At 59.0% G+C, this 17,702-nt stretch overlaps 9 protein-coding genes across 9 annotated transcripts; 5 read left to right on the top strand and 4 right to left on the bottom strand.

Moving 5' to 3' along the window:
• Positions 1–660: 660 nt before the first annotated feature.
• TRAVEDRAFT_163861 (uncharacterized protein) lies at positions 661–1,891 on the bottom strand (the record flags this gene model as incomplete). Its single annotated transcript, XM_008037610.1, has 5 exons — positions 661–799; positions 863–1,092; positions 1,151–1,287; positions 1,340–1,422; positions 1,487–1,891. 5 exons carry the CDS (start codon positions 1,889–1,891, stop codon positions 713–715), a joined length of 942 nt encoding a protein of 313 aa, XP_008035801.1. The 3' UTR covers positions 661–712.
• A 157-nt stretch (positions 1,892–2,048) lies between these two features.
• Positions 2,049–3,006, top strand: TRAVEDRAFT_144446 (Sedlin; the record flags this gene model as incomplete). Its single annotated transcript, XM_008037609.1, has 4 exons — positions 2,049–2,350; positions 2,428–2,489; positions 2,548–2,633; positions 2,694–3,006. The coding sequence occupies 4 exons, from the start codon at positions 2,049–2,051 to the stop codon at positions 2,784–2,786; spliced, it is 543 nt and encodes a 180-aa protein (XP_008035800.1). The 3' UTR covers positions 2,787–3,006.
• A 576-nt stretch (positions 3,007–3,582) lies between these two features.
• TRAVEDRAFT_18580 (uncharacterized protein) lies at positions 3,583–5,067 on the top strand (the record flags this gene model as incomplete). The annotated part of the gene is made up of 2 exons (XM_008036552.1): positions 3,583–3,996; positions 4,045–5,067. 2 exons carry the CDS (start codon positions 3,583–3,585, stop codon positions 5,065–5,067), a joined length of 1,437 nt encoding a protein of 478 aa, XP_008034743.1.
• Positions 5,068–5,429: 362 nt separating this feature from the next.
• Positions 5,430–5,868, bottom strand: TRAVEDRAFT_27467 (uncharacterized protein). Its single transcript, XM_008036672.1, has one exon. It carries the CDS (start codon positions 5,641–5,643, stop codon positions 5,479–5,481), a length of 165 nt encoding a protein of 54 aa, XP_008034863.1. The 5' UTR covers positions 5,644–5,868; the 3' UTR covers positions 5,430–5,478.
• Positions 5,869–5,925: 57 nt separating this feature from the next.
• On the bottom strand, positions 5,926–7,895 carry TRAVEDRAFT_57190 (actin-like protein Arp4p). The gene is made up of 10 exons (XM_008037018.1): positions 7,847–7,895; positions 7,516–7,791; positions 7,259–7,457; positions 7,111–7,205; positions 6,937–7,058; positions 6,730–6,881; positions 6,559–6,679; positions 6,316–6,492; positions 6,135–6,254; positions 5,926–6,072 (listed from the first exon to the last, which is right to left on the bottom strand). Exons 1-10 carry the CDS (start codon positions 7,863–7,865, stop codon positions 6,034–6,036), a joined length of 1,320 nt encoding a protein of 439 aa, XP_008035209.1. The 5' UTR covers positions 7,866–7,895; the 3' UTR covers positions 5,926–6,033.
• A 320-nt stretch (positions 7,896–8,215) lies between these two features.
• On the top strand, positions 8,216–10,901 carry TRAVEDRAFT_117294 (BOP1NT-domain-containing protein; the record flags this gene model as incomplete). The annotated part of the gene is made up of 8 exons (XM_008037608.1): positions 8,216–8,500; positions 8,569–8,717; positions 8,770–8,995; positions 9,050–9,699; positions 9,754–10,001; positions 10,059–10,186; positions 10,241–10,428; positions 10,637–10,901. The coding sequence occupies 8 exons, from the start codon at positions 8,216–8,218 to the stop codon at positions 10,899–10,901; spliced, it is 2,139 nt and encodes a 712-aa protein (XP_008035799.1).
• A 1,006-nt stretch (positions 10,902–11,907) lies between these two features.
• TRAVEDRAFT_57188 (uncharacterized protein) lies at positions 11,908–14,593 on the top strand. Its single transcript, XM_008037017.1, has 14 exons — positions 11,908–12,322; positions 12,382–12,501; positions 12,606–12,654; positions 12,711–12,741; positions 12,791–12,823; positions 12,879–12,931; positions 13,024–13,202; positions 13,279–13,421; positions 13,482–13,506; positions 13,566–13,578; positions 13,639–13,648; positions 13,708–13,727; positions 13,785–14,036; positions 14,098–14,593. The coding sequence occupies exons 1-14, from the start codon at positions 12,280–12,282 to the stop codon at positions 14,189–14,191; spliced, it is 1,065 nt and encodes a 354-aa protein (XP_008035208.1). The 5' UTR covers positions 11,908–12,279; the 3' UTR covers positions 14,192–14,593.
• A 142-nt stretch (positions 14,594–14,735) lies between these two features.
• Positions 14,736–15,605, bottom strand: TRAVEDRAFT_117305 (uncharacterized protein; the record flags this gene model as incomplete). The annotated part of the gene is made up of 2 exons (XM_008037607.1): positions 14,736–14,898; positions 15,382–15,605. The coding sequence occupies 2 exons, from the start codon at positions 15,603–15,605 to the stop codon at positions 14,736–14,738; spliced, it is 387 nt and encodes a 128-aa protein (XP_008035798.1).
• Positions 15,606–15,958: 353 nt separating this feature from the next.
• TRAVEDRAFT_163845 (DHS-like NAD/FAD-binding domain-containing protein) lies at positions 15,959–17,243 on the top strand (the record flags this gene model as incomplete). Its single annotated transcript, XM_008037606.1, has 4 exons — positions 15,959–16,091; positions 16,273–16,399; positions 16,456–16,957; positions 17,018–17,243. The coding sequence occupies 4 exons, from the start codon at positions 15,959–15,961 to the stop codon at positions 17,171–17,173; spliced, it is 918 nt and encodes a 305-aa protein (XP_008035797.1). The 3' UTR covers positions 17,174–17,243.
• Between the last annotated feature and the right edge of the window lie 459 nt (positions 17,244–17,702).

Raw genomic sequence — 17,702 nt, 5'->3', positions numbered from 1 at the left:
CAATATGCACTTCAGTCTTAAGGAGCTTCTGACCGCTTGCTTGCAGTACTCTGACGACGCTTGGAGCGGCCCCTGCCCATCGGCAATGTGGGAACACGCTGACGCCAGGATAGAGCCCGTGTCTTGATGGCCCCTGCCTGTCGGCGTGGTGACTCATGCGGGGTGGTGGGGGGAGGGGAGGGGGGATATCGGAGGGGGGAACAGAGCGCGAATGGGGGATGTGGGCGTTCTGAAGCTGTTCTTATTCCTTTCGAGGCGGGCGGAGGCTATCTGGAGGCTGACATCCGCTGCAGCTTTCGATCAACTCACGGCGGTGTCGGTGAGACTGTGCGGTGAGTGTCGACGGCGCACTCGGCCTGGGACTCGCGCCCGAGTAACGAGCTCGCACTACAGCCACCGATCGATCCACGGCGGTGGGCGGGAGACTCCGCCGTCCCCGTCAGCTTCAACGGCGCCAGGTCAAGAGGCGGCACCCATCGGAGCCGAACAACTGACTCGCTCCGGGCTGAGATCGCCAGCCTGGCATCGTGGCCGGATCCGTGGGTTGTTATTCATAGTCACCGTCGGTCAGAAGTTGGAGCCCGAGGGTACTTGGCAGCGCGGCAGCGACTTGACTCTTGTTTGTACACGGCAAAGGCCTTTCATTTTATGAAGAACGGGGTGGTTGCGAGATGATGCTCTATGATGCGTGTAAATAGTGCGGACTTGCGCCTTAGAACACTCTGAACCGCTTTGCGATGAAATACCCGATGCCCGCGAGGAGCCCGCCGATATGACCCGCCGTATCGGTGGCCACGCGCTGCGTAGCGATAATATCGGTCAGTACAAGAGGGAAGTAGTGTTCACATATCGAAAGGCCCACCTTCGAATTTACGGCACTGTAGCCATCATACAGGAAAATACCGGTCACGAAAGCCCACGCCGGGAGAGGAATGATGCCGAAGAGCGCGAAGGTCGCGGTAGGTGCTACGCAAGCAAAGAACGAGATGACGGAGTATATCGCGCCGCTGGCACCATGCGAACCCGCAGGGCCCGGATAGGGCGAGTTGTAGTTGCGCCAAGCGATGCCTGCGAAGCTAGATGTGATGCCGCCTACAGCGGTCAGAGGGGTGAGCATCGGCACAATGCGACCAGAAAGGAGGTGGCATACCTCCGAGGTAAAGCCCGAGGAAGCCTACGTTCCCGAGTATCGAGAGGACTAATGGCGCCATGAAGTAATACGTAAATCCGTTGAAGAGGATGTGCATGGAGGACTCATGGGAAAAGCAGCTTGTTACGACCGTCCACCTGATCGGACGGGTCTCACGTAGAGTTCGAGGGGATAAATTCGTGTACGTACCATCGACCGCCCTGCATGTTCTCCGCAGACGACGTGAAGTTTCGCCGCAGCCATAAGTACGAGGAGGCATCTCCCGTGCTTTGCTGCGTCCGGATCCGAGCCGTAAGCCTAAAGAAATGCATAGCAGAAATGCAGTATCGGACGCACGTATTTGGCCCATGCAAGGTTCCAGGACACAAACACCAAGCCGTTCAGACCGATGATGCCCCAGAAGATGTAATTGCTCGGAATGGCGTTGATTCGTGCGCGTAATCTCTGCCATGGTCCTTCTGGACCACCTCCGTAGCTCCCACCAGCGCGGCCTCGGCGTATGCCGCTTCTATGTGTTGCCTGAGCTAGCCTGCTGGACAGAAATTGCAGTATAGACTGTTCCCGCAGTGTGGATGGCGGCGTCCGGAAGTCATGCAGAGTGCGCGTAAGAGGTACGGTGCTGAACGATGAGGGTCGCGCAGAGAGACATAGCCTCGGCTTCAGCCCAGCCAGAAGATGTGTCCGAAAGCATACATTTGTGGATGAGATCAGGGGGGACAGAGAGAGCAAGGACCGCTTCATGGTGTGCAGGAGAGATGCAGGACGGCTGCCGCAAGTGACCTCACCCTGCGTGCCGAGAGTATGTGTCCATGTTTGGCAATGGCATCTCCATGTGCTACCGCCCGATCATCCTCTCGCGTCGCGCGTCTTTGTCGAGCGCGACTGGCTCATTACAGCCATGTCCCACCACCTGTTCCTGCTTTCTCCCTCTGATACCCCGCTTTACAACCTGACGCACTATTCCTCAAAGCCTTCTCAGTCGACTTCATCTCCACTAGCTTCCAACCTACCAAGCTGGTCTACCTCTGCCTTCGCCGGAACCTTGACTGCATTGTCCGGAGCTTCGAGCGCGACACAGACACAACATGGGCAGGGAGGGACCGTGAAGATAGGGGCGGGGCAGGACAGGCATGTCATTCAGATGATAGCAAATGCAAGCCTAGACGCGATAGAGGAGGTAATGCGTAAGGACAGTGTAATGTTCGTGCCTGTGTCGCCTTTGTTCGCCATGGCTGCTTCACATCGGACCTCGGTTGCTTTGTCGGGCCGTGTTGCAGGTACCTCAAATCCGTGGACAAGTTCAACGAATGGACGGTGTCGGCGTTCGTGACCCCCGGCAGTACGCGTTACAAAGTACCTGCGCCGAGCTGTGAGTTGACCGGGATCTGTTGCGACAGATATGAAGTTTGTGCTGTTGCACGAGTCCCGTAACGACGACGGGATCAAGGCGTTCTTCAGTGATGTTTGGGAGCTGTACGTCAAGGTGAGCAGTACTGCCTCCTCTCAGGGTGTCCGGAGGCCACGGTTACGACCCGCGATCCAGACGATGCTGAACCCGTTCCACACGGCGCATACGCCCATCCGGAGCCCAGTTTTTGATTCTCGTGTGAGGGCCAGCGCGAAGAAGTACCTGTAGGCCATCGATCGTCCCTCCGAGGCGCGTCGGAGACAAAAGGAGCTTTGGAGTCAACATGTCACCTGCGCGCCCACCTATTGTTTCGCCGTGCGCCATGGCCCGCGGGGTCCCTGCGGTGAGGCCCCGGCGAGGGGGTGATTAGCGAGAAGCTAGGGTAGATGCCAGCATGTACTGTAGCCGTGTGTACGAGGGCTGTTATAGAGTGCATCTGTCGATTGGGGCGTCGAAGAGCAACTGCGGGAGGAGAGCGGAGTGATGGGTGCCGGGGTGGCCGGGGTCCGGCGCGCGATGGCGATACTGAGCGCGGGCCCTGGAGGATGATATTTGTCGACTGTCTCTCCCTCTCTCCTCTGACCTCTTTGGTGGCCCCCTTTTCCGTTTGTCTGTCTCTCTGTCTCTCTCTGTCTTCACCTTTTAGGATATATATCTCTCTACCTTTACATACGCGCCAGTTCTTTCTCCGGCCAAACCACTCTAATCGCCCGCCCGGCTCTTCTCGTCTCGCTTCGCAGAACTCCTGCAAAACTCGCACCCACATCGCCCACCAACCGCAATCCTCCGGGGAGAGAGATAGACGTCCATCCTACCGCACCGAACCAGCTTCAGACCATCCGCACAACCTCGCCAGGTGAGAAAATTACTGGCGATAGCCCCATAACGCTCCCTGACAGGCAGTCCTTGTCTTGAACCACACCCAGCTGTACTTCTTCCCCATTCTCTCCCGCTCAAACCCTTCACTCTCAAACTCTTCAAACCGGATCATCAAGTTTACCCATCTCCCACTCAAAGACACGAAATGGCCACTCCCGCTCCCAACCCCCGCGCGTCTCTCCTCGCCGGCCTTCGCACCGGCGGCGTTCGTTCCGCCTCGGGCCCCATTCCGCATACCGCAGCGCCCTCTGGCACGTTCAACATCCCCCGCATCATCGCTCCGAACCAAGAGGACAACTTCTATCCTCCGGAGGAAGAGGACGAGCTCTCGAGCATGATGAACCAGAACATGTACATCCAGAATCGCACCCGTCAGGCACCACTTACTGCTGCGGTCGATGGCATCCCGAACCGCTTCCTCCAGCAACAGCAACAGCAACAGCAACAGCAGTCCATGAACATGAACGGCTTCAACCCGCTCATGTCCCCCGCGATGGCACAAAACCAGCTGCAGCAAGTGCAGCTTCAGCTGATGCAGATGGAGCTCGCCCGGATGCAGGTCCGTCTTCTGACACCACTTTCGCAGCACGTGGATGCTCATGTGCAGGCTATACAGGCTCAGCAGTACCAGGCCGAGCTGCTCGCTCAGGCGCAGGCTCAGCAGCGCCGCGGGCAGCCCCAGCAGAACAACAGGCGCGCTGCTTCGTACGTGGTGCCCTCCACCGCCGGCCCTATGAACACATCGTTCGACATGCGCGCCGTTTCTGCGCAAGCGCAGATGCGTCGCGCCAACCAGGCGGACCAACTTCGCTCGAAGCTCGGTGTCGCCGACGAGCAGGTCCCCATGACGGCCGCTATCAATGGCAAATTTGGCAGCCGCATGCCCTCATCCGGTTACGACTATGAGGATGACTTCTCTGTGGGCGCGCGCGTTCCGGCCACCCCCAGCTATACCACAGTCATCAGTGGGGGTACTTCGCTAGGAGGTATGATGGGCGGTAACGGAAACGCGAACAACAACGGGAACGGCAATGTTACGAACGCCCCATCGAAGTCGGACACCGCCGTCTCATGGCGGCGTGCGGGCAACAACTCCGTATTGAGCGGCAACAACCGCGCCGTCTCTTCTCCTGCCGTGAGGATCACCCCACCTCCTAGCGAGCGTGTATCTCCCCCTCCCGGGCTCATCGCGCCGAAGGTCCGGCCCCAACCCCTTCGTTTCACGGCGGAGACGTCAGCACCAACGGTGTCCGCTGTGGCTATCGACGCAGATGGTGGAGACGGGGACGACAGCTCTGTGTCATCCAGGTCCAACTCCTCACCCAGCACACCCAACTCGACCACCTCGGGTGACGTCCCGCTTTCCCCACGTGAGGAAGCCGCGAAGAAGCTGTACGAAGGTCTCGGACTTGGCCGCTCCGTCCCCACCATCAACGTGGTCGTCCCGCAGGACTCGCAGATGGTCGTGCAGCGCCTGGTGAGCACCCCCGTGCGCCAGCCGCGCGGCCCGCCTTCGAACACCGAGGAGCTTGTCCCGAAGAACTTCGCGACGCGCAGCAGGCGTAGGGCCGTCGGAGCACTCCTGGAGCACGCGCGCGAGCGCCGGGAGATCGCCATCGAGGCGTTCTGAACGCCCGGCTCGTCCTCCGCCTCGACCACGATGCTCACACCGCCCTGCGCTGCTGCCTCCTGCCCCGACCATCTCCCCTTATACTTGACGGACCGACCCCTTTGATGAAGTTGTACGATAGACTCGCCTGGTGTTGCCGGCCCACCCCTTTCCACCTTCCTTTCGCCTAGTCAGCGTCGTATTTAAGCGTGCGTGTGCCCGACCGGACAGTAGACAAGCGGCCGCTCGGATCCCCCGATTGGCGCAGTGCCTGTTATCCCACTCACTCCCTAAACCCCCTTGATTGGTCTCGGTTTTCCAGAGTTTATTTCTTTCTTACCCCCTTCTTTATCCCCTTCATACACTTTCTTCCCCTCCCTCCCCCGCTCCCCCTCCCTCCTCGCTCACCGCGCGCCCCCTGCCTGACCCCGCTCAGTCGGCGGTCGGCTCGGGCAGTCGCGCGCGCGGGGGCAACCCGTGGTCTGGTTCACGGCCTCCCTTGCGAGGAGGCCGCGCGGTACGATATCGATGCGATGCGTGTGGGTCCGTGGGTTCCGACGGAGTTGCGTCGGCGGCGGTGGTTGGCAGCAGTGGCATGGTCTGCGTGCGCAGAGGTGGCGGGACGGCGCAGGGAAGCAGCGCTTCCCCAGGTCGAGAGACGGTACTGTAGAACTAGCCGCAGGCGGCCGCGTGCGTGTGGTGCGGGCGCGGGGGCAGGTGTCCCCGCCTCGTGGCGTGCGCGGCGAGCTTGCTTGCACAGCACCTCCGTGTTGCGTTGATCCTTGTACACCCATTCGAATAGCAATCATGCGCTTCGCTTCCTCTGATTCTTTGCTTTGTGCACACGTCGGGGAAATACTTTGCAAACCGGTTGGCCTACGCGTAGGATGCCCGCAAGTCCTTGTGGCTGACTACACACCGGGAATGTTGAAGCAGCAAAAAAAACAAATAGTACAACACAGTCCTCGTACACGAGAGCCCATCCCTTCACTTACAACGCTGCCCGACGATGGCCTTGCCGTGCTCCTGTTATCGAGCGCATCAGCCGCCGGACCGTGAACAAGGTCGGTCTGGATGCCTGTACGCACCTGCCACTCCTCCTTGCTGATCCACAGCTGGTGGAACGTGCCCAAGCTAGCGAGGATGCTACCGCCGAGCCACCCGCCGTACCTCCTTTCAGTCGGGTTGCCAGGGGCATGGACCTTAACCTGTAAACATGACGGATGGTAAGTTGACATTCGGGACCGGAACGGGGACCGCGGTACGTACGATCTGGAACTGGCGCGTCAGCTCGGTGTGGAGGCGGTCCGCAAAGCCGGCGAAGAAGCTGCCGCCGCCGGTGAGCACGACGTTGCCCATGAGGACCCCGCGGAGGTCCGGGTCGCACGAGTGGATCGCGTTCATGATCAACGCCGGCACCGTCTTCGGGAGGTTCGGGTTCGACGCCTGATTTCGACGCCGTGCGTCAAGTTAGCGGGAGGCGAGCGGAGGAAAACAGGACGAGGTACGCACGATGAGCTGTGGAGAGTGGGTAAAGTACTGTTCGCCGACCGCGTAGCGCTCCGTGCCGCTGAAGTAGTAGTTTGCCCCGGTGGGGAACTCGTAGTGTCGCGAACCTTGCTGGTTCGCCGCTCTGCGCGGCGGTCAGTACCGTCGTGCGGAGAAGAGAGTAGGCTGTCGTACTGCTCGTTCCAGCCTTGAGGGAGGACTCCGGCGACGCTCTGGATCCACTCGTCGACTTCGTGCGCCTCAGCCCAGGCTTTCCAGGTGTCCGTCGTGCCAGGAATACGGTCGTCGCGGAGCTGGAATCTTGGTGGCATGGCTGCATCAACTGGCTGCAAGACGTTCATATGTAAGCGAAAACCCGGTAGTAGCGTGTATATAACTGACAAGCTTGCTCGCGATCAGCTGATGAGACAGCAGCTGGATGGCTGGTCGTGTCGGGGTAGGGCTTGCAAGCATGTGCTTCGCGTGTGCATGCACCAATTGCGGGAGTGCGCAATGCGAAAGTCCTAGAAATAGCTTGTCAACTCTGCTGAGCGGTATGCAAAGCGCAACACAAACCTTTCCTCAGGACGAATCCGTCAACAACGGGCGTGACGCTGGCCGTTGACTGGCCGATGTCGATGACCAGTGCTGAGCCTTTTCCAGCAGCGAAACTATGAGAAGCGTTAGCTCTACGTTCCCTCTAAGAATATGGTGGGGTACTGACGCATTGAGAACACCGGTGTTAGCAATGTAGAATGCGGGCACTTGGAATTCCTCAAACATAATTTCTGCCATACGCTCCCGGTTCGCAGGGGTATTCCAGGGGGCCTCAGTGACGAGCACGGGGTGTTCGGAGGCGTTGCAGCGCATGACATCCGTAAATGCATGGTTGATGAGGGGAGGTATGGAGTCGAAGTTCTGGACTAACAGCTCCGACTGTTACAAGCTGGCGGGAGGAACATACACGGAGGAGATACGTACCCAAACCGTCCGCCATGGGGTTCCCAACGTGCATCCCGCTCCGCCACAGGGAGGGGCCGTTCTGTCCAATATGCAGCTTCACCTTGGGCTTGAGCGGTTCCGGCTGCTCGCCCTCCGGAGCGCCGGCTTCGCCCATAGCGACATCTCCGCCAGAAGAGGCAGGCTCCTCCAGGTAGCCAAACGCGGTGGGTACGATCGCTTTGGGGGTATCATCGCCCGCGTACCCCGCGCGCAAGGAGGATGAGCCGATGTCTAGTACGAGCGCAGAGACCTCATCTATGACACATAGTAAGCATATACGCGTGCAAATTCCTGTATACCGAGAGCGTACCTCCGCCGTAGTTAACCATGGTGGGACGAAGCAGGGAAGTGGGAGTGGTGAGGATGAAAGGCGCGTCCCAGACTTTGCGCGAGCCTCCAGACTCGAACGCGCGCACGCTCCCGATGCAGATCTCGCGATCAAGCGCACGTGCTCTGCACCAGGAAATTTCGTAGGCGCTCGGTTTCGAGAAGGACCACCCGCTGCGCCGTACTGCGCTCTGCAGCTCCCCCACAACACTCTGGTCTAGTCTCGGTTCTATCGGGCAACATGGCTGCTGCAGACGCTAAGAAGCTCTCGAAAAAGCGGAAGGTCGCGCCTGAGGAGGAGGTTGCGCCGGCACCATTACCTTCTGCGTTCCCGCAGGAAGTCGGTCTGGAGATGGGCAGCGAGGACGAGGGCGGAGACGAGGATGAGGGGTCGGATGATGGCGACTATGAAGACTTCCCCGAAATTGACACCAGCAGTGATACGGAGGACGAAGGGGACGACGAAGATGAGCTCGAAGACGAAGAAGACGAGGACGAAGGCGAATCCGACGCCTCCGACGACTCTCTTCACGTATGGCCCAAACCAAAGACCGTCATATCCGACATCACCGGCCAGCCCATACGCGTGTACCCTGATATTGAGCCGGACTACGACTCAGACTCGTCTACCGAAGACGTACGACATTCTTATGAACACTCTCATCTACACTCGCGGTTTGTTAACGCTCCGCTTATACCCAATAGACACCTAACCGCGTCGGTGACATCCCCATGCACTGGTACGACGATCTACCCCATGTAGGCTACGATATTAACGGCAAGAAGGTCCTCCGCCCTGCGCGAGGAGACGAGCTGGATAAGTTCCTCAAGACAGTGGAGGACCCAGAGGCATGGTCAGTATACCCTAGTTTCTCACCTAGGCAACCATATATTGACTTCGTGTAGGACGTCTGCTTTCGACAAGAACATGCAGTCGGACAAGCCTTTGACCTCTGAGGAATTGGACATCATTCGACGGTTGCAACAGGGTGAGAACCCGGACGCCAACTATGACCCTTACGAGCCAACTGTGGAGTGGTTCACCGGAAAAGGCAAGGAGGAGGTTATGCCACTATCCGCTGCTCCCGAGCCCAAGCGGAGATGGGTACCTAGTAAGTGGGAAAAGCAGAAGGTCAGTAGCGCAACCTTTCGGACGACTGCGTATATTGCTCACTTCGTAAAACAGGTCATGAAGATCGTCCGTGCCATCCGCCAGGGCCGTATTTTGCCCAACAAGCCGAAAACCGCGTCTGGCGCGCCTCAGTTCTACGCCATCTGGAATGAGGACCCGTCCACTGGTCCCGCGCCCGCACCTGCTCCCAAGCCGACACTCCCTGGCAACTCGGAATCTTACAACCCTCCTGAGGAGTACTTGCCCACTCCCGAAGAGCGCAAAAAGTGGGAGGAGACTGACCCGGAGGACCGTGAGCGCGAATTCATGCCGCAGAAGTATGCGGCGCTGCGCCTGGTGCCCGCGTACGACAACTTCATCAAGGAGCGGTTCAGCCGACAGCTCGATCTGTATCTCGCGCCGCGCGTACAGCGCGTGAAGCTACGCATCGACCCAGAGAGCCTTATCCCGAAGCTCCCGAGCCCGAGCAGCCTGCGCCCGTTCCCCGTGTATCGCAGTCTACAGGTCCCGCACGAGGAGGTTCGCACACGCGCGGTCAGCGTCAGCCCCGATGGCGCGTGGGTCGTGAGTGGGGACGAAAGCGGGCTTGTGCGCCTGTGGGAGGTCCTTGTGGGCAAGGAGGTGAAGCGGTGGAAGTTCAAGGGCAAAGTTGGCTCGGTCGAGTGGTGCCCGCGGATGGACGTCAGCTTCTTCGCTGTCGGAATGTGAGCGCGTTTTCGTCTTTTTCCGTATTTCCGTTGTGCTAATAGTCGGCTCAGCGAGGACCACATACACTTCCTCATCCCGCCAAATCTCCCTGGTCCCATACTCACCGCCACACAAAACGTGCTCGCGCCCGCCACCCTCCCTCCGCCCCCTGCGGTCGCGTCACCCGTCAAGTGGAATTCTGTACCCGCAGCGCAATCCACATCCGATGCTCCCATTCTCACTCTCAGCCTACCATCGTCTCCAGAGCCGCCCAAGCAGCTCGTATGGCATCGCAAGGGCGATTACATCGCTTCCGTGTGTGCGTAACGATGTTTGACCGTTATTATTAGGGGATGCTGACGCTCTCGTTATCCAGCCGAAGCGCAAGGTGGCGTATGGATGCATCAAATATCAAGGCGACACTCACAGGCGCCGTTCAAGAAGGTGAAAGGGCAGGTGCAGCTGGTGCTCTTCCACCCAACAAAACCGCATTTCTTCGTCGCAGTACGTGCACCTCCTTGTCCCGCGTATTGGGCCCCATTGACCTTATTTTCACAGACGCAACGCTACGTGCGGATGTACAACCTCGCGGAACAGACGCTCCTGAAGACGCTGACGCCAGGCATCCGGTGGATTTCGTCCATGGACGTGCACCCGTCAGGCGACCACCTCATCGTCGGCGGCTACGACCGCAAACTGTGCTGGTTCGACCTCGAGCTGAGCGACAAGCCGTACAAGATTCTCCGGTACGTCACCCGTTTCCTAGCCAACCTCCCCCTCCTTTCTATTCGCCTCCATGTTCGCCTCCGTCCCCCTTCCATACCCCCGCGGACGATGCCGTACATACATACTCCCCCTTAGCCCATGCGCCACCTCCTCTACCGCCCTCCCCCCTCCCTTGTTACGTACCCCGCGCTCAGAGCGACCCCCGCTGACCCTCCTCGCGGCGCACAGGTACCACGCGCGGGCGCTGCGCTCGGTGGCGTTCCACCCGACGTACCCGCTGTTCGCGAGCTCGTCGGACGACGGCTCGATCCAGATATTCCACGCGCGCGTGTACAACGACCTGATGACGAACCCGCTCATCGTGCCGCTCAAGATCCTCCGCGGGCACGGCGTGCGCGAGGGCCTCGGCGTGTTCGCCGTGCGCTGGGTGCCCCGCCAGCCGTGGCTCGTGAGCGCGGGCGCGGACGGGCAGGTCGCGGTGTGGTGTGCATAGGCGTGCTGCGACCGCTGCAGAGGTGAGGTTGTACATGCTGTTGACCTATCGTGTATTCCCCTCATCCCATAGGGTGACGGCAAAACCATTACATGTTGTTTCTTTCATGTAGAGGAGCGTCCCCCATAATCGCCGCTGCCGTCTGATTGAAGCCGGCGAGCAAACCACACTGACGTCGGCCTTCCATTTCGCTCCCCCCTGGAATCTGCTGGAACGCAACAAACCCTAAGACCTTCTGTTAAACCACATCTTCTCCGCCTGGTCCGCGCCGCCTCGAGTCGTGCAAACGGACACGGTGCGCGGACGGGCCCGCTGCGGAGACCGGGCGAGGAGGTTTGTACGTACGCTCGCGTTTCATGTTTGCGATCACCGTTACCGCATCCGCCAGAGCCCGCGGAGGACCCGAAAATTTTGCCTCGTGCAGGCGCGCCGCTGTCAGCGGCGCTCGCAGGGAAGGTGCGCCTGCTGCAGCAACGCCCTCCATAAATAGCAGGATACTCGTCCCGAGTCGCAGGGATGAGGGGACATGCGTTCAGCATTGCGCACGCCGAACTCCCGGTGCAAGGTGTGCAAGGACGTCGCCGAGGGAACGTATGGGTGTGGAGGCGAGCTCGAGGCGAGCGCATTTAATGAATTTACGTGAGCGGGTAAGTAAGGAAAACGGGCGTCGGGCGTCGGCGTGATGGGCGACGCGCCTGGGTGTCACTTTACCGGCATATTGCCGCAATAGACGCGAGAAAAGTAACGCGTACCCTCATCGTCAGGACGCTGGGGCAGATGCATGCGTGCGTCGCAGGTCGGACGCAGCGTTGAAGTACCTGGCTGAGGCTGGACAGGGCTGGAAGAAGAGGCGAAGGACTCAAGGTGCCGGGAATGGCAAGAGTTGCTGGATCTGGCGATTGAGTGTAAATCGCGATCCGTGATTGGCATCGGTCCGATCACGTAGCGCCCACAGCCCGGAGACGCGCCGCCGCTCGTCCCCGCTCTCTTCACTCGACCCCGCCGCCACCACGCCGCCGGGGTAGCACATCGTGCCTCTCTCGACGTGTGCGCTGAGCATGTTGGTCGTCCGCGCAGGGAGGTGGGACGCTGGGCGGAGGGCGCGTTGCCACGGAGGCACGGAAAGATGGGCGCGGGACGGAGGGCGCAGGGACGGAGGTAAATACAAGGCAGGGAACCGAAAGGGCAATCGCGCTAGCGAAGCCTCTGCGCTGCCAACCTTGCCTTATTCTCCCTCCGGCTCCTCCACGTGCCGCCCGCAGCGTCGCCTATATACCTCCCAGTCGCGCTCGCGTTCCTCCTTCGCCCCTGCCCCGTCCGCCCTCGCTTTCCTTTCGCTTCCTCCTCTCTCGGTCCTCCACCCGCTCCCGTCCCGAACATGGTCAACTGGACGTCCCCGGAGGAACTTGCGAAAGACAGAGGCGAGTCGCGTCGACGACCTGGGTCGAATATCTGCTGACGCGACTGCGCGCGTCGCCAGTGGGTTATGTCAATGTCACCTTCGCCTTCTTCGGCCTGTACGTATGGGAGGTCTTCCAGACCTCGGACTTCGAGTGGGCTGTCTTGACTCGTCGTCGTAAAATTCGATGGCACTGGGTGAGTCCGAACTCTATTGTCTGCCTAAGCGCGCTACTAACTCTCTGGGCTTCGTGCAGGGTATGTTCGACAAGTCTCCCCCATGTGCTAGCAACTGACCCAACGCAGTGTTCCTCTTCCTGTGCCGTTACTGTCTCATCCTCTCGGTCTCCGGGTTGTGAGTGTCTACCCGTGTGATGCTGGAGTATATATGTTGACGACATGTGTTCATAGGATGGCATCGTTCTCCGTCATGAAGGGACCGGTACGAACTTTGCTCCCTCTCCAAGTAATATAAGCTTGACATTATACAGATCAACTGTCAAGCGCTATACACCTTCATTGCTGTAAGAGTGTTGTAAATATACAGTTATATTCTTACTAACTTAATCCTGTCTCCAGTGGGCGGGCAACATGTCCCTCATGTGCGCCTCGACCGTCCTCGCGTTTCGCACGTAAGCTGCATCGTCAATTAACACCGTCATTCATCCGCTGATCCGTCGCCTCGACCACTTCGCCGCGATCTTGATACGCGACCCGGTCTCAGCGTTGCGGTGTGGGAACGCAAACTCGCAGTCGCCATTCCTCTCGGTGTCCTGGGCCTTGGACTTTGGGCACTCCTCTGGCGCGGCATGTTCATCATGACTGCTGAATACGACGCGACGAGCCTATCGTGTGTCGTGACGACGACGAAGCGTACTTTCCTGAGCATCACATTCTGGGCGAGTGAGTAATCTCACATACTTGCCCGACGAAACTTCCATTTGCTGAACTTGCATTATCACGTGTGTTGGACGAACAGCGATGGGCTACAACCTCGTCCTTACAGTGGTCCATACCATCGGGCTCATGCAGAGGGATCACGGCGCATCGTTGTGGGAGATGCTGTTCGAGGATGGCCTGCTCTGCTACATTGTTGCTTTCGCTGCCAACGTTCTCCCTGCTGTAAGTGATCGGACCGTTCTTTCAACTACGGGGTTTGCTCATTAGTCGCTATCTCTTCAGGTACTCAGCATCCTTAACCTGAATCGTACGCATTTCTGCATAACTACGCCTCACATGTTTGCTGACTTCCTTTGATTTCATTAGCCGTGATCAATGTGTGAGTAATATCAAAGGCTCGGTACCGAAGCATACTGATAGCGCTTTCCTCGCAACGTAGCATCTCGGCCGTACGTCACTTTAAATTGCTCTTCGTTCCGCAGCCTGCTCACAGTCTTATTCACTTCAGGTCCCTGCCGCTGCCATGACGTACGCACGCTCCCACAAGATCGTCTACCCAAAAATTCTCATCCCATTATGATACAGCGCTATGGCTGCGTGCCGCACCGTAACCCGCCTCTCTGAGGTTGGCGAAGAGGACGATCTGTACGTGCACAGCGCGACGCAAATCTCCGTTGTGCGGCCGCCGCCCCAAGCAGCGCTTCGCTTGCAAACTATGAAGAGGGCACGCTTTCCCCCGCGCCCCGAAGTGCACGTTACGACGGACCACATCGTCGTGGAGGACTACGAGTGCGTGCCCTCCTCTCGTACTACCCCCATCCCCTCTCGACCCTCCGCGTTCGTGTCCCTTCCGTGTCCGTCGACTCCGCATGCTAACATCCGAGTTGCACCTGTGTAGGCCCAGCCCTGAGTCTGCGTACACCTCGCACAGCAAGCCGCCAGAGCTCACGGACGACAAGTCGGAGACGGAGCGCGGATATGACGCCGTCTAAGCACCGCCCCAGCCCGCATCCACGACGACGACCGGTAGAAGACAAAGACACAGACACGCCACGCCCCAGCCGCAACGCACGCCCCTCGATATCCGCTACGTTAATAATACCCCGCCGACGCGCGCGGTCGCCCGTCGGTAATACGCCGTCCCGCCTCCCTGCTCGTCCGCCCTCCCGCCCGTTACCCCCCAGCCGTGTGCCCTGCCGCTTCTTACTACTGTACCATCTTGCGCCCAGCCGGAAAGAGTGTATATAATAAGTGCCGAGTAGTAGTAGATGATGCCTTCCAGGCGGAGAAATACCGGTCGGGAAATCCTTTCAACAGTACCAATACATGGACGTGGAGTCGTCCTTTCGCTCGTTTAGCACACCGCTTTTGCAATCTATGCATTCGCCGTCGTTTCACACAAATGGACCGTGTCTCCATGAATGGCAAGGGGATGACGGAATCGAGAGAAATGCAATTGCGATACACAGCTCAACACAACCCCCCTACAGTCGCTCCAGGTATACATACACACAAGGTCACCACAGCCACCGAGACTCATCGCCTGCGATGCGAGCGACCGGCCTTTCTGCGCGCAGCGGGCACGCCCTGGCGGTTCATGGTGCTGCTGACTTTTGGGCGGCCGACGAGGCCCTTGGACTCGCGCCAGGACTCGCGGCGCGAGTTGCGCGGGCCGTGCGTCGATATCCGCGCCGTCGTGCTTGAGGATGCGCCGGTTGCGTCGGTCTCCATCTTGTCTGAGGGCGGTATTCGTGGGGTTTGTGAAGATGGGATGTGAATGGGAAGGGAAGGAGGCCGAGATTTCAGAGTGGATTTGAGGACAGATCGGGGCGAAAATGAGCATGTATAGATGAGCAAAGGAAGTTAAATGATGCGAACCTGCTCCGTTTGTGTTCTCGGCAGATGACTGGCCATCTGTGACAGACAGAAGCAAGGGGGTCAACCACTGACACCAAAACCGGAACCCGAAGGAAGGTTGGGGAAGAGATGGTCGAGCCCACAGGCGTCCCCTGCAGGAGCACGAACAGCCGTACTGGCGGCACGGCTGCGTCTCTTGCTCTTCCTAGCACCGGGTGTGCGCAGCAAGCACTCTCCCGCACCAAGGCGCAGGAAGTCCGCCATGCCATCCGCAGTGATATCCTGTGCATCGACGAGCGCAAGGCCCGCAAGCCAGAACGGAGACCAACCTGCTGCTGTTGCTGCTGCGTCACCTTCGGTCTCCATACGGGCGCCCTCCTCCATCTCATCATCCTCTTCATCTGCAACTTCGAGGTCGGTAGTGGCTATCGCCTTGAGCTTGTTGTGGAGGCGGTTGAGGCGCGCGGCCTCGACCGCGGCGTATACACCGTCTGTGCGCTTCTTTGCGCGGAAGCTGCGCTTGACCTTGGAACGGGTGGATTTGGCCATTGTGTGTGGTGTGGTAGTGGTGTTTTGTAGAGGTTTGACGGATGGTAAGTGGAGGAGGTGAGGAGGGTGTACGGTGGGTGTGGCAGGAACTGGAGAGGCTGCTGAAAAAGCTCTACGGGTGGATCTGAGATCTCGATACACGTGCTACGGGGCGGCAGCACGATCATTCCGGCTGTTTGCGGTGCACCAGGGTGCACCCCCGCACTCGGCGCTCGTGTCGTTCCTTCTCCCTCCGACTCATCGGCTGCGACCGCCGAGGGCTCTGTGATATAACATCACCGTTGGCCGCCTCTCTGCTTGAAGCCTAAGGATCTGCGCCACAGGGGCTCCGCCACATATTACGCGCTTTCTGAATGGCCTCAGACTCGGAATCATCGTCAGGAACTGAACACGAACCGTCGACCGACATGCCCTCATTCATCGCGACGCTCAAAGCTTCGAAACGGATCATCGCAGTTGCTGGTGCTGGCCTCTCTGCCGCATCTGGTACGTAGCTGCTGAAGCTTGGCGTTGAGAGCGGTTTACATGTATGAAGGGCGCTTTCTATCATGTCATATGAGAGCCCTTCCGTCCTTCCTTCCCCACGAGTTCACGCTTACGCATTACCGATTACTTCTATGATATACGTTGATAGTGTCTAACATACCCACCGTCTCCTCCTCGTCAGGTATTCCTACATTCCGAGGCGCGGGCGGGCTGTGGCGCAAACACGATGCTATTGGGCTCGCCACTTCCGAAGCGTTCCACGTGAACCCTTCTCGCGTGTGGCAGTTTTACCACTACCGCCGAGAGAAGTGCGTCGTCACTCCCAACGTATTCCTCTGTGCCGTTGCTGAGATTTTCTTGACAGGGCCCTTACCGCGGAGCCTAATCCGGGCCACCTCGCGCTCGCCATGTTCTCCATCCCGTCAATCAGACAGAAGATCGCCCCTGGTGTGGAGTTCACGCTCATCACCCAGAACGTCGATGGGCTGAGTCGTCGGGCTCTCGACGTCATCGCCAACTCGCACCCCGAGCTCGCAGACGAGATCCGCTCGCCAGCAGTGCAGAATTCAATGCTGGAGATGCACGGTCGGCTTTTCGACGTCGTGTGCACAAGCCCTGCCTGTGGACATAGAGAGCACAACACATCGTCGCCGATATGCCCAGCACTGGCCGGGACCGAGGAGGTTTTCTCAGGGGACGCGCCGGAGCCGCACATCGACGAGGGGGACCTGCCGCGGTGTACGCGGTGCGGGTCGCTTGCACGGCCCGGCGTAGTCTGGTTCGATGAAACGCCATGGTACCTCGGCCAGATCGAGGAACTTGTGGCTCAAGCTGATCTCTGCATAGTTGCTGGGACATCTTCCACTGTGCGTACTTGCTTAGCCTCTTTGACTCTAATTGCTGCTCATTCACTTATGTTTCTGTAGGTTTATCCGGCTGCGGGCTATGCATACGACGTGCAAGACAACGGGGGAAAGACAGCGGTATTCAACCTCGACCGTAGCGACGGAGATCAGGAGGCTGACTTCCTGTTCATTGGGCCGGCGGAAGTCACCTTGCCTAGAGCAATGGGGCTTCAATAGACAACGCCCGGTATAGGCGTATGCATGGCATCGTTAGCCATGCGCGTCATGAAGAATCTATGATCTTGCCATCCACTTGCACACGAATATGCAGTATGCTTCAACATTGAAGATCGACTCGAATGAACGAGCGAATCAGCGTCCACTTTCGATCTCGACTGGGCGCAAGGCTGGCTGCTCGGCCGCGATGCCCGCGCCTAGACCGAGTGCATCGCTGAGGCTGCCCGTGCAGAGGCCCTCGCGCGTACGCAAATAGCTCAGAGGCTTGACTCGCGGATGTCAGCCTTCTGCTAGCCTCCTCCCGCCTCGAAGGGAATAAATACCGCGCTGGAACGCCCACATTCCCCATTCGCGCTCTGTTCCCCCCTCCATCCCCCCTTCCTCCCCCCACCACCCCGCATGAGTCACCACGCCGACAGGTAGGGGCCATCAAGACACGGGCTCTATCCTGGCGTCAGCGTGTTCCCACATTGCCGATGGGCAGGGGCCGCTCCAAGCGTCGTCAGAGTACTGCAAGCAAGCGGTCAGA

Source organism: Trametes versicolor (assembly GCF_000271585.1).
Source record: "Trametes versicolor FP-101664 SS1 unplaced genomic scaffold TRAVEscaffold_3, whole genome shotgun sequence".
NCBI classification, from domain to species: Eukaryota; Fungi; Basidiomycota; class Agaricomycetes; order Polyporales; family Polyporaceae; genus Trametes; species Trametes versicolor.
This window is presented reverse-complemented; position numbering and strand designations above follow the sequence as displayed.

Bases quoted from the DNA above. Each gene is read 5' to 3' on its own strand.
- TRAVEDRAFT_27467 (XM_008036672.1), bottom strand. From the start codon at position 5,643: ATGCCACTGCTGCCAACCACCGCCGCCGACGCAACTCCGTCGGAACCC.
- TRAVEDRAFT_57190 (XM_008037018.1), bottom strand. The intron at 6,882-6,936 runs GTCAGTTATATA...AACGTCTTGCAG, and splicing joins AGCTGATCGCGAGCAAGCTT to CCAGTTGATGCAGCCATGCC. The intron at 6,680-6,729 runs GTACGACAGCCT...ACCGCCGCGCAG, and splicing joins CCTCAAGGCTGGAACGAGCA to AGCGGCGAACCAGCAAGGTT.
- TRAVEDRAFT_57188 (XM_008037017.1), top strand. From the start codon at position 12,280: ATGGTCAACTGGACGTCCCCGGAGGAACTTGCGAAAGACAGAG. The intron at 12,824-12,878 runs GTAAGAGTGTTG...TCCTGTCTCCAG, and splicing joins CGCTATACACCTTCATTGCT to TGGGCGGGCAACATGTCCCT. The intron at 13,422-13,481 runs GTAAGTGATCGG...CTATCTCTTCAG, and splicing joins CTGCCAACGTTCTCCCTGCT to GTACTCAGCATCCTTAACCT.